Source organism: Gorilla gorilla, chromosome 9, assembly GCF_029281585.2.
Source record: "Gorilla gorilla gorilla isolate KB3781 chromosome 9, NHGRI_mGorGor1-v2.1_pri, whole genome shotgun sequence".
Lineage (NCBI taxonomy): Eukaryota > Metazoa > Chordata > Mammalia > Primates > Hominidae > Gorilla > Gorilla gorilla.
In genome coordinates this window covers 7,145,179-7,156,303 of record NC_073233.2, presented here as the reverse complement: position 1 = coordinate 7,156,303, position 11,125 = coordinate 7,145,179, and the positions used below count along the sequence as shown (strand labels likewise).

The 11,125-nt window shown below is 57.4% G+C and overlaps 1 protein-coding gene across 4 annotated transcripts; it reads right to left on the bottom strand.

The window, feature by feature from the left end:
- Positions 1 to 6: 6 nt before the first annotated feature.
- Positions 7 to 11,072, bottom strand: TMEM80 (transmembrane protein 80). 4 transcript variants are annotated; one of them, XM_055355738.2, is made up of 6 exons: positions 10,628 to 11,072; positions 7,439 to 7,458; positions 6,120 to 6,213; positions 5,634 to 5,726; positions 3,191 to 3,392; positions 7 to 1,892 (listed from the first exon to the last, which is right to left on the bottom strand). In XM_055355738.2, the coding sequence occupies exons 1-6, from the start codon at positions 10,863 to 10,865 to the stop codon at positions 1,688 to 1,690; spliced, it is 852 nt and encodes a 283-aa protein (XP_055211713.1). In that variant the 5' UTR covers positions 10,866 to 11,072; the 3' UTR covers positions 7 to 1,687. The 4 variants fall into 4 exon arrangements, with proteins under 4 accessions (XP_055211713.1, XP_063566914.1, XP_055211714.1 ...); XM_063710844.1 differs by having other exon boundaries at positions 10,652 to 11,072; XM_055355739.2 differs by lacking the exon at positions 7 to 1,892 and having other exon boundaries at positions 2,247 to 3,392; positions 10,652 to 11,072.
- Positions 11,073 to 11,125: the final 53 nt, after the last annotated feature.

Here is an 11,125-nt window from a genome sequence, read left to right as displayed (position 1 = left end):
CTGAGCGACAGGTTGCGGAGTCACCCGAGAGCGGGCGGGCGCGCGGGGGAGGAGGGCGTGGGATGGAGGCGCCCCCGCCGGCCTCGGACCCAGCTCCGCCCCGCCCCCGGCCCCGCCTGGGCTCCAGCCCCAGCCCTCCCTGTCCTACCCAACACCCGCCTGGTGTGCCCCTCCGCGGGCCTCGCCCCTACAGCTGTGGCGCTGGGGACAGGCGGGGCGCAGGGCCGCCTCCGCGGGATGAGCAGGGCGAGGCCTCGAGCTCTTCCTTGGGCAGGGCCTAGCTGCGCCCCAGCAGGCCGGGGGACGGGGGAACGCTGCCAATGGGACTTCGGGGGCAGCGCTGGCGCATTGCTGGGGAGGGCTCCAGCCCTGGGGAGGTCAGAGCCTCCGCCGGGCCGGGTGCACCCCTCAGGTGCCCCAAGCATGGGGCAGAGTTGCTTCCCTTACCGGGCCCATCCCCAGGCCCAGGGGCAGAGGCTTCGGTGAGTGGGTGGGTGTCAGGCAGGACCCAACCATGCCCACCCCAGGCCTGGAGCCCTGAGCTCACAGTGCAGCTGCTCCTCCAGGCCCCCCTTTCTGCCCAGCCTGGGCACTGAGGGATGGGGTGTCGGGGGAGGTAGGGACACCTCAGGCCCTCTCAGGATGCCTCTCTCCTTGCACTGCCCCATGGTCAGGCCCGGGCCCCACCCTCTGCCCACCACAGGGGGACTGTCTGGTTCCGTCCTCATCTACCCGGCTCCCAGGATGGCCCTTCTCCCTCTGCCCACCACAGGGGGGTTCCGTCCTCATCTGCCCGGCTCCCAGGATGGCCCTTCTCCCTCTGCCCACCACAGGGGGGTTCCGTCCTCATCTGCCCGGCTCCCAGGATGGCCCTTCTCCCTCTGCCCACCACAGGGGGACTGTCTGGTTCCGTCCTCATCTGCCCGGCTCCCAGGATGGCCCTTCTCCCCAGCTGCTGTGACCGCTCAGAACAGGGCCAGGGTGCAGTGGACACAGCGGGTAGCACCAGCTGCCACAGCAGTCAACTGGACGAGGAGGAGGTGAAGGGGCACAGGGCGCCCCAGGCCCATGCAGGGACCCAAGGCTCCAGCTGCCGGTCCTGGGTAGGGGTGGGAATGAGCGTGGCCAAGAGTCTGGGTCCCCGGGCTGTGGTCCCAGAGGGGCAGGGCCAGCGTGTTTACCCTGGGCTGGCCGGAGCACTTCCTGGGGAGGCGCCATAGGTGAGCTCAGTGGAGGGCTGGCAGGAAGTGGCCCTCCTCCTTCGGGCCCAGTGCCTGCCCCTGAGCCCAGGCAAGGCCTGGCTTCCTGGTTTATAGCCTTTGCAGTTTGATCTCCAAGAACCTGCCGTGATCCTGCTCCATGCATGAGCTTGCCCTGACCCAGAGCTCAGGGTCACACACGCCAACCCCACGGTGCACCCATGCCCTCACCCTTCCTGGAGGCAGAGCTGGGAGTGGCCAAGTGGGAAATAGGCGCTGGAGAGGACAGCCGGGGGGTGGGGTCCCTCTCCACTCCTAAACGGGTGCCTGTCAACACGATTTTGAGTGCGGAGCCTGCCCTCAGGAGACAGTCCAGGCTGGTCTCTCGGGCCCCATCCACTCTGGGTCACCTGGAGCCATGGCGTTCCCTGTGGAACAGGTGACCACTGCCTTTGTGTGCCCACTGAGACTGGAGGTATCAGGATCCATTAACCATGAAGGCAACAGGTCTCCAGCTTCAGGGAGGGGGCCCTTCCCTGGTCTGCATGGTTTGTGGGCTGGGTCCTCCAGATGGCAGGTGTGCCCAGCTGGTCTTCTGCGAGTGCAGGCGCTGGTGAGGGAGGTGGCCCGAGGCGCTCAGGTGCTGGTGTGTGAAGCGGGTCCTCAGGGCTGTCCTGCAGCTCACCGTGGCCTCTGGGGGCCACAGACAGGTCAAAGGAAGTCGGCCCAGGACAACTGGGTGCTCCCACCGCTTCCACGAAGACAGGCAGGAAAGACTGTCCAGTTGCCACAGCCACCCCAGCCGAGGGAGCCCCAGTGGAGGCCCAGGACAGTCCCGCAGCCTCCTGCCCTCAGGAGTCCACCAAGCGGAAGGCGCCCGGCAGCCAGGGCCCGAGGGCGAGGCCCGCCAGGAACTGACCAGCTGGCAAGTGGGGTGTGCTCTCTTGCAGGGCAGGAGAACTGGAGATAGGGTGGGGGAGGTGGCCATAATTAGGAGAATTCAGGGAGGCATACACATCTTTTACAAAATGCGGTGAAGAGAAAATATCTAGATATTTGGGTGTAATTATTCCAAACATAGAAAACACACAATAGAATCAAGTGAAGGGAAAGCTACTATGACAGCTTAGATACTTTTTAAGGAGAACTTATAGTAAATCTGGGAATGGGAAAAAAAAACACAGAGCTAGAATTTGTTTAGCACTCAGTGCAAAAGGCAAAAGTTGATAAAACGGACGGAGTTGACAAAGGGGACGGAGGCTCAGAATGTGGGCCCCTCAGCTGCTCTCTCTCCTGCAGTCCCATCCCCGGCCTTAGCCCTGACCTCTCCTCCGAAGCCCCTGAAGGGAGAAGTGTGGCTAAGATGGAAATTGCTAGGCAGCAGAGCTGTTGGCTTGTTTGCATTTATTGCTTTAGGAACCCACAGTCCACTCTTGCACTGGGCCTGCCTGCATGTGAGGCAGAGCTTGGGTTGCTCAGAGCACAAGGCCTACCCCATCCTGTGTCTCCAGCCCGACTTGGAAACACAGGTGGGGCCTGGCCACGGAGTAAACTGGGATCTCAGAACACAAATTAGGGCCATTGGGGAACTAGGGGGTGATGGGGGATGCAGTGAGATGAGGCCTCTGTTCTGAAGGGCTCTGTCCTCCCTCGGCCCTGGGGGCCCATGGGGGTCTGTGGAGGCCTGGCTGCTAAAGCCAGACCCCACTGACAGGGCTGAGTGTGCGCTCCTGGGACTCATCTTGAAGGCAGTTCTGTCTGGTCCCTACCCTCCCTGCAGCTGTTCCCGACACCAGGGCCTCCAGCAGTTTGTTCTGCCCTGGCTCCTGCTCCCACTCCTGCCAGAACAGATGGAACTATCCAAAACCATCTACGGCCAGTCACTAGGAAAAGTGCCCTTCCTGTCCAGGAATGGGGAGGTGACAGCTGGGGGACTGGTCAGGCCCAGGAGGAGGGCTCCGGTGTGGGGTATCCTGGGTGTCCGTAGCTACCTGGTGAAGGCCGCGATGGCAACCACCTGCAGGACGGCCTCCAGGCCGTGAAGGGCCAGGAGCGTGGCACTGAGGGCCCAGTCCGCCCACAACACTAGGGTCTGCCAAAGCAGGAAGTGGGCAGAGAGGAGGGCGGTGCCAGCCGTGAGGGCCAGGCTGGCGGCCAGCGGCCTCTCAGCCTCTGTCAGGTTGCCCCTGGTGCCTGGAGAACAGAGCAAAGGGGGAGTGAAGGTGGTGCGAGGCACTCCCTGGAGCCCACCGCCCACAGGTGCCTGGAGGGCTGCTGGGACCAGAGCAGCTCCTTGTCCTACGTTCCTCCAGGGCCTAGGGAATTCCAGGGAAACAGCCTCCATGGCCACCCAGAACTCAGGAGAGCCAGAGAGCATGGGCAACACGGGCGTGAGCCCCTCCTGGGGGAGGTGCCCCTGCAACAGCATGGTTTGGTCTGTCTCTGGGTCTTCTGGGTCGGCTGTGTGGGCGGGGGTGAATTTGGTTTCTAAAATGATTCAAGTGCATCTGCCACGTTTTCCTAATTCCAAGTGGAACTGAAGGGATTTTTTTGAAAAATTCCCAAAGTATTTTTCTCCGGTCCAAGGCCAGTTCTGGAAAATTTCATGAACATGTATTAACAACAAAACTGCGTATTTAGCAAACAAATGGGTCAGTCACTAGCTGAGCCCAGGTGCCTGGAGACCCTGCAGTGTGCGGCGCGCTTGGGGAGGGTCCCGTTGGCCTAGCAGCCCCCAGCAGGGCCAGGCCACACCCTGTCCCCACCACCTCAGGGCAGGCCCAGGCCCCAGAAGATCGGCCAAGAACTGGGCCTCTGTGCAGCAGCGGCGCTTGCACCCTCCCAGCAGTGCCCGCTCTGAGGGGCAAGCTGTAGAGGTTCTGGGACCATCAGTGAGTGCAGACAAGACACTGATGGCCGGGCACCCCTCAGTGGGACGGGCAGCTGAGAGAACTCGCCTCCATCCTCCTAGTGTGTCTGAGGCCTGATAACAAGAGGAAGGGTGGGGGCCACCCTTCCCCGCAGCCTTGGTTCCTCACTGGACATCGGGCATCAGGGGTGTATCTGTATGTGAACAAGAGGGGCCCAAGATTCCAGCCTGGCAGGGGCACAGCGCCCTGGAAGTGCCCACGGCGTTCCCCACGGCAGGACAATGTTTCACAAACACGTGTGTTTAGGTGCACGTGTTACGACCACGAGCACGCACAGGGCTGGAAGTCTGCACCCCGCTGGCCACAGAGGTGAGCTCTGGGGAGGGCGAATTTCCATGTTTTACTTCTGCATCCCTTGAGTCTTGTACAAGAACATACCCTTGAACAAACTGTGTGGTTAAAAAAAAGGGGAGTGAGGCCAGGCACTTTGGGAGGCCAAGGTGGGCAGATTGCTTGAGCCCAAGAGTTCAAGACCAACCAGGGTAACATAGTGAAACCCTGTCTCCGGCCAGGCGTGGTGGCTCACGCCTGTAATCCCAGCACTTTGGGAGGCCAAGGCGGACGGATCAGGAGGTCAGGAGATGGAGACCATCCTGGCTAACATGGTGAAATCCCATCTCTACTAAAAATACAAAAATGAGCCGGGCGTGGTGGTGGGCACCTGTAGTCCCAGTTACCCGGGAGGCTGAGACAGGAGACTGGCATGAACCCAGGAGGTGGAGCTTGCAGTGAGCCGAGTTCACGCCACTGCACTCCAGCCTGGGCGACACAGCGAGACTCTGTCTCAAAAAAAAAAAAAAAAAAAAAAAGAAAGCCTGTCTCGTCTCTACCAAAAAAACAAAACAAAACAAAAAAAAATTAGCTGGGTGTGGTGGCAGGTGCCTGTAATCCCAGCTACTTGGGAGGAGGGGAGGGCTGAGGCAGGAGGATTGCTCAAGCCCAGGAGGTCAAGGCTGCAGTGAGCTGTGACTGCACCACTGCACTCCAGCCTGGGCAACACAGTGAGACCTTGTCTCAAAAAAAGTAGGTCACTTGAAGGGGTTGCAGACTTGGGGATCCCTAGAGCTGGAGTGGGGAGGCTGGGGGCTCCCACCCCTCCAGACTCTGCTGCCTTTTGGGACCTGGCGGAACTCTCCAGGGCTCTCTCCTCAGACAGCTAAGGCCAAGGGGAAGGAAAGGGATGCTGGTGAATATTCCGGAGCTCCGGATGTGGTGGTGGGCTGGGCTTCTGATCTCAGTGCCATTACCCAGTGGCTTCTACAAGACATGCTTCCAAACACAGAGTCTCTCCCAACGATGCCCCCAGTGTTATTTGTCTCTCGGACAAAACTTCTTGATTAATACTTAATGACACTGTAAGGTGAGCCTGCAAAGCAACTGGGTAAGCAGTTTGGATAAAAAATGTCTCCGAGAACCATACTATAAAATAATTACTCTTGAAAGGCTGTGGAAACAGACAGCAACTCCTAGGACAGGTTCTTCACGGTGTTAACAGTCCACTCACCCAGGTATAACCGAACTGCTTCCAGAATCCCCATCAGAAACAGCAGAGCAAGATCGAGGACCAGGTAGCGGTGAGGATAGCTGAACACCTGACCTGAAGAGCAGAGGCGCGGACGGAACATAAGTAACCTGGCACAGCAGCAGCAGCAGCCACCTCAGCTTGCCTTTTCCTTTTTTTTTCCTTTTTTTTTTTTTTGAGACAGGGTCTTGCTCTGTCACCCAGGATGGACTGCAGTGGCGCAATCTCGGCTCACTGGAACCTCCGCCTCCCGGGTTCAAGCAATCCTCCCACCTCAGTCTCCCGAGTAGCTGGGACTACAGGCGCCCACCACCACGCCTGGCTACTTTTTGTGTTTTTAGTAGAGATGGGGTTTCCCCATGTTGGCCTGGCTGGCCTCAAACTCCTGACCTCCAGTGATCCGCCCGCCTCAGCCTCCCAAAATGTTGGGATTACAGGCGTGAGCCACTGTGCCCAGCCCTGACTTACTTTTATACGTGATCATCAGGAGCGTGGCGAGGAAATACAGGGCGTAGTACGTTCCGCTGAGATAAAACAGCATTTGAAGGGGAACTGAAGAGAGCTGGTGAGTGGTTAAGGATCCTCAAGCTCAACAGGCTTGGGAGCAGCCTCCCAGGTGGCTGAACAAGAGGGGCTGGTTCTGTCATCTGTTTGGTGGCCACAGACACCAAGGGACCATGGGGTCTTGGCAATGGCTCACTGCCTATCTGAGGCTTCTGTCACTATGCTGGCTGCCAATGTGGTCCCGTGAGCTGACAAGGCCTTTGTGGGACCCCCTCCATGCCACAACAATGAGGTCTGTGCACCACAGCCCCTGCCCTCCTGACTGTGGACAGGACTGGTCAGGGGACAGCCTCCACACACTGGCACTCCCAGTGATGTCACCCTGCCTCTGGCCCCAGTTATGAGTTAGAGAGAAAAAATAACTTTGTCATTTTCTTTTTTTTTTTGAGATAGAGTCTTGCTCTGTTGCCCAGACTGGACACTGTGCAGTGGCACAATCTTGGCTCACTGCAACCTCCGCCTCCTGGGTTCAAGTGATTCTTCTGCCTCAGCCTCCTGAGTAACTGGGATTACAGGTGTGCACCACCATGCCCAGCTAATTTTTTGTATTTTTAGTAGGGACAGGGTTTCACCATGTTGGCCAGGCTGGTCTGAAACTCCTGGTGTCAAGTGATCTGTCCACCTCAGCCTCCCAGAGTGTTGGGATTACAAACATGAGCCACTGCGCCCGGCCACTTTTTTCATTTTCTTTAGAGGAAATATATTTCTGTTTGGGGGACTTAAGTATCTAGTAGCCATTTCCTGAGCTGTGTACATTTCCTATTTGTTTATGCTAACATGAGTCTATGGGGCCAGGCACAGTGGCTCCCGCCTGATGCCAGAGCTTCAGGAGGCCGAGGCTGCAGTGAGCTGTGATTGCCACACTCCAGCCTGGATGAGAGGAAGGCTCTGTCCTTAAAAAAACATAAACAAACAAAAATAAAATAAAGTGAATCTAGGGACAAAGTGAGGGATTTCCATCTTCCTGCCACTAGTGGCCGAGACAGAGGCAGTGTGGCGTGCTTAGCCACTTTGTGCAGGGCTGAGCAGGCAGGGGATTGAGCCAGCACAACTGATCCGAGGAAGTTACATCAACTCTCTAAATCTGTCAAGGAACACCCCCCTCTCCAAAGTGGAATTACTAGACAGAACTTAGGGAAAACGTGGGGTGAGGCCGAGTGCTCTCTGTGCAGCAGCAATTCGGGCCTCTGGGTGCTGTCCTGGAGGGGCACGCAGCAGGATACCACTGTGGAGGATCCTCTCCCTGAAAGAGAAAGGGGCCGTGAGCAAGGCCTGACAGCCACCAGGATGCTTTCCCGGGTCTCGCTCCACACTGATAGGAACCACCCCTGCTTTATTTTCCTTTGATCTCGTATTTGTAGAAAGCAGCAAACATATACCGTGGGCCTGCCCCTAGATATCTCCCGTGCCTCTCTAACCATCCTTCAATGAGGCTAGGCGTCTCTGCCTTTCAGAACCTGAGGCTGGAGACAGCGAGTACCGGGGGCACCGGGGTGGGAAGTGAACCTGGGCCAGACCCAGCTGGCCCTCAGGGAAAGCAGCACCCTGGAGCCTACCCCAACAGCTGCTCTTCTCATTGTCTGTGGCTCACTGTCTGTGGCTTCTCCGTATTTGCCACACATATATGACTAGATGAAAACCTTTTCTGACTTAGGTTGTAACAAATCTTTTTTCATGATTGATGAGACATTTGCTTTCCTCTGAAATTTTATCCCCAAATATCCCTCCAAAAATAAGAATTTTCCAAACCAGCAATGCAGCTGTCCAGTCTTTTTATCATGCAACCTCTTGGGCCTTCTCCCACCCCCACCTGAGAGATGACAGGAAGCCCGAGGAGTGAGTGGAGTCTCTTTCCTCCTTTTTGATTCTGAGGTTTTGCATCTGAAGACTCCTCTGACTCATCCTGGATCCACGGTGACCTGGAGCGGACTAATTGTCTGAAAAGGGCTCAGGCTAGTTGCACATGTGATATGTGCACGTCTCTCCATGTGTAGATACATCAATACAGATCTAGAATTGGGCGGAAACCTCTCATAAAAGGAGGCTCAAGCTGCACCGCTGGGCGGCAGGCAGGACAGCAACCTGAACACAGCCTCTGTTCTATTTCCCCTTCAGCGCCAGGGAGGGCAGGACAGAAACCTGGCGTTGGTGAGATTTTGTGGCTGATCCCACAGCTTCTTGGGCAGATCTGGGGCCTTCTGTGCCAGAGTTTGTGGAATCTCACACGGGCAAGAGTCTTAAGCCAGTAAATACAGGACATCGGCATCACAGACTCAGAACTGGGCTCCTGGAAGAGGCACCACAGGATGGAAGCAGGAAGCCAAGTGCACGGCAGACCACGCCGCATCGCGTTACCGGCAGGCCACTCTTTAAACCCGATCTGTTCTTTTCCAGGCCTTAGCTAAACCAGGCCACCTAAATACCTGTCATTATCTGTGATGATTTCGCATTAATTGGGGTTTTTGTCCCTTCTGTTCCTTTTCTTAAAGGTTGGCTTCTTAAACACTTCCAATGTGTCTGCTAGTTGCTCACTGTTATAGATTGAAGTTATGGGGCTTGGGGGGAAAACTGTATAAAAGCCTTAAGTGATGTAACATTTTAATAATCAATATGAAGGGCGGCTATAACCAGATACGCTGTTCTAACAATTCCAGACCTGCAGGAGCTCATTCTGACTGAACGTAGCCTTGGCTTTCAGGACAACATTTTTTGTCAGTGACTTACTATAATCACAATGTGGCTACGAATAGCTGTGTCAGGCAGAAGTTAAACATGGAAGTAAAAGAGAACAAATGTTTTCCCTGATGTAATGGACAAGGTGTGTTAAGAAATCTTGTTTTGGTATACACTTAGTTTTTTTAGAGACAGGGTTTTGCTCTGTTGCCCAGGCTGGAGTGCAGTGGCCTGATCACAGCTCACTGCAGTCTCAACCTCCTGGGCTCCAGTGATCTGCCAGCCTCAGCCTCCCACGTAGCTGGGACCACAGGCTCCCTGAAGTAATTTTTTTTTTTTTTTTTTTGAGAGAGAATTTTGCTCTTGTTGCCCAGGCTGCAGTGCAATGGTGCGATCTTGGCCAACTGCAACCTCCGCACCGCCCCCCCCCCCCACCGGGTTCGAGCAATTCTCCTGCCTCAGACTTTCAAGTAGCTGGGATTACAGGCATGCACCATCACGCCAGGCTAATTTTGTATTTTTAGTAGAGACGGGGTTTCTCCATGTTGGTCAGGCTGGTCTTGAACCCTCGACCTCAGGTGATCCGCCCGCTTTGGCCTCCCAAAGTGCTGGGATTACAGGCGTGAGCCACTGCGCCTGGCCTTCCCCGGTGTAATTTTTAATTTTTTTTTTGTAGAAGGGGGTCTTGCTCTGTCGCCCAGGCTGGAGTGCAGTGGCCTGATCACGGCTTCACTGCAGCCTCTTGGGTTCAAGTGATCCACCAGCGTCAGCCTCCCACGTAGCTGGGACCACAGGCTCCTCGGGCTAATTTTTAATTTTTGTAGAGGGGGGTCTCGCTCTGTCGCCCAGGCTGGAGTGCAGTGGCGCCATCACGGCTCACTGCAACCCCGACCTCCTGGGCTCAAGTGATCCGCCAGCCTCAGCCTCCAGAATAGCCTGGCCCACAGGGGTGCGCCACCACGCCTGGCTGATGTTTACAATTTTTTTTTTAGAGAGGGGGTCTTGCTATGTTGCCCAGGCTGGTCTCAAATGATCCTGCAGCCTCGGCTTCCCAAAGTGTCAGGCTTACAGGCGTGAGCCACTGCGCCCAACCTAAACTTAATTTTTAGCCAAATGAAAATACACAAACAAACCTGGTTACTAGAGGCTGCCCTGCCTATGGAGTAGCCATTCTTTATTCCTTCAAAACAAAGCACCTAATTACTAGACAACACGCACGAAGGTTTGGCACTTCAGCGCCCGCGTATGAGAGTTCTGGCTGTACCCACAGACAGCAGAAGGCGGCTCCTCTGCAGGATGGCCGATTTACTGCTCTGGTCTGTCCCTTCCTCCTCTCGGAGGCGAGTCTCTCAGGCAGGACGGCTGAGGCACCGGCGCCCGCGATTTTCTTTGGCGAGAGTTCCAAGGCTACCGAAACCCTGCGCCCGTCCCGCCCACGTGTCTTCGCAAAAACGCGCGGGACAAGAGGTGCCGGGGACTGGGGCCCCCAGAGCCGCTCCGCACCCACCCTGCCCGGGGCCAGGCGCCCGCGCGCGGGGGAGCTCCTCGGGGTGCAGGACGCCCGCCACCCAGGCCAGGCCAGGCCGCGCTTCTCGATGGGGTGACGGAGCTGTCTCGCTCACGTAGAGACGGTGGCACGGCCCCGTGAGCGCACCGAAAGCGGAAACCGGATTGTCACCACAGGGAAACGCCGCGCCCGCCGCTGCAAGCCCGGAAGCCCCTACCCCGCACGAGCTCACCTCGCCGCGGGGCCGCCATCTTACCCGCCCCGCCCGCCGGTCCGTCGCGATCCCGGCAGCCTCTCGGCCCGCGCGCTCGCGCTCCTTCGGCCATTTTCGCGTCTCCTGACGAAGGGGCCCGACCGCGCCGCGTTTCGGGAGCGGACGTCCGAGCCACGGCCGAGGCCCGATTAGTCCGTCCGGCACCGCTCGGGCACTTTCGGAAGGGAAGAGGTGGCGAACGGACGTTCGGGAACATTCGGCCTCGGGCACATTCGGCTCGTCTCGGCTCGGCCTCGGTCTGACTCGGCTTCCGCCGGCGGCGGGAACGGGCGAAACCCGCGGCACTAAGCTCTCTCTGAGAGGCAGAATTGCGCCGGCCGCCGGCGAGAATCTGCCTAGAGCCGTCCAGCCCTGTCGTCCGGGGACGACAGCCGCCTCAGCCTGTCAAGACAGTGAGGAGAGCAGGGGCCGAGTCTCTCGGAAGCCCTCGTGCGGACTCGGACCTATTCGGACTGA

Coding starts and splice junctions, on each gene's coding strand:
- TMEM80 (XM_055355738.2), bottom strand. CDS start 10,865: ATGTTCCCGAACGTCCGTTCGCCACCTCTTCCCTTCCGAAAGTGCCCG. Junction 6,214..7,438: donor GGAGAGGATCCTCCACAGTG/GTATCCTGCTGC, acceptor ACCACTCACCAG/CTCTCTTCAGTTCCCCTTCA. Junction 3,393..5,633: donor AGCAGTTCGGTTATACCTGG/GTGAGTGGACTG, acceptor TCTGTTCTCCAG/GCACCAGGGGCAACCTGACA.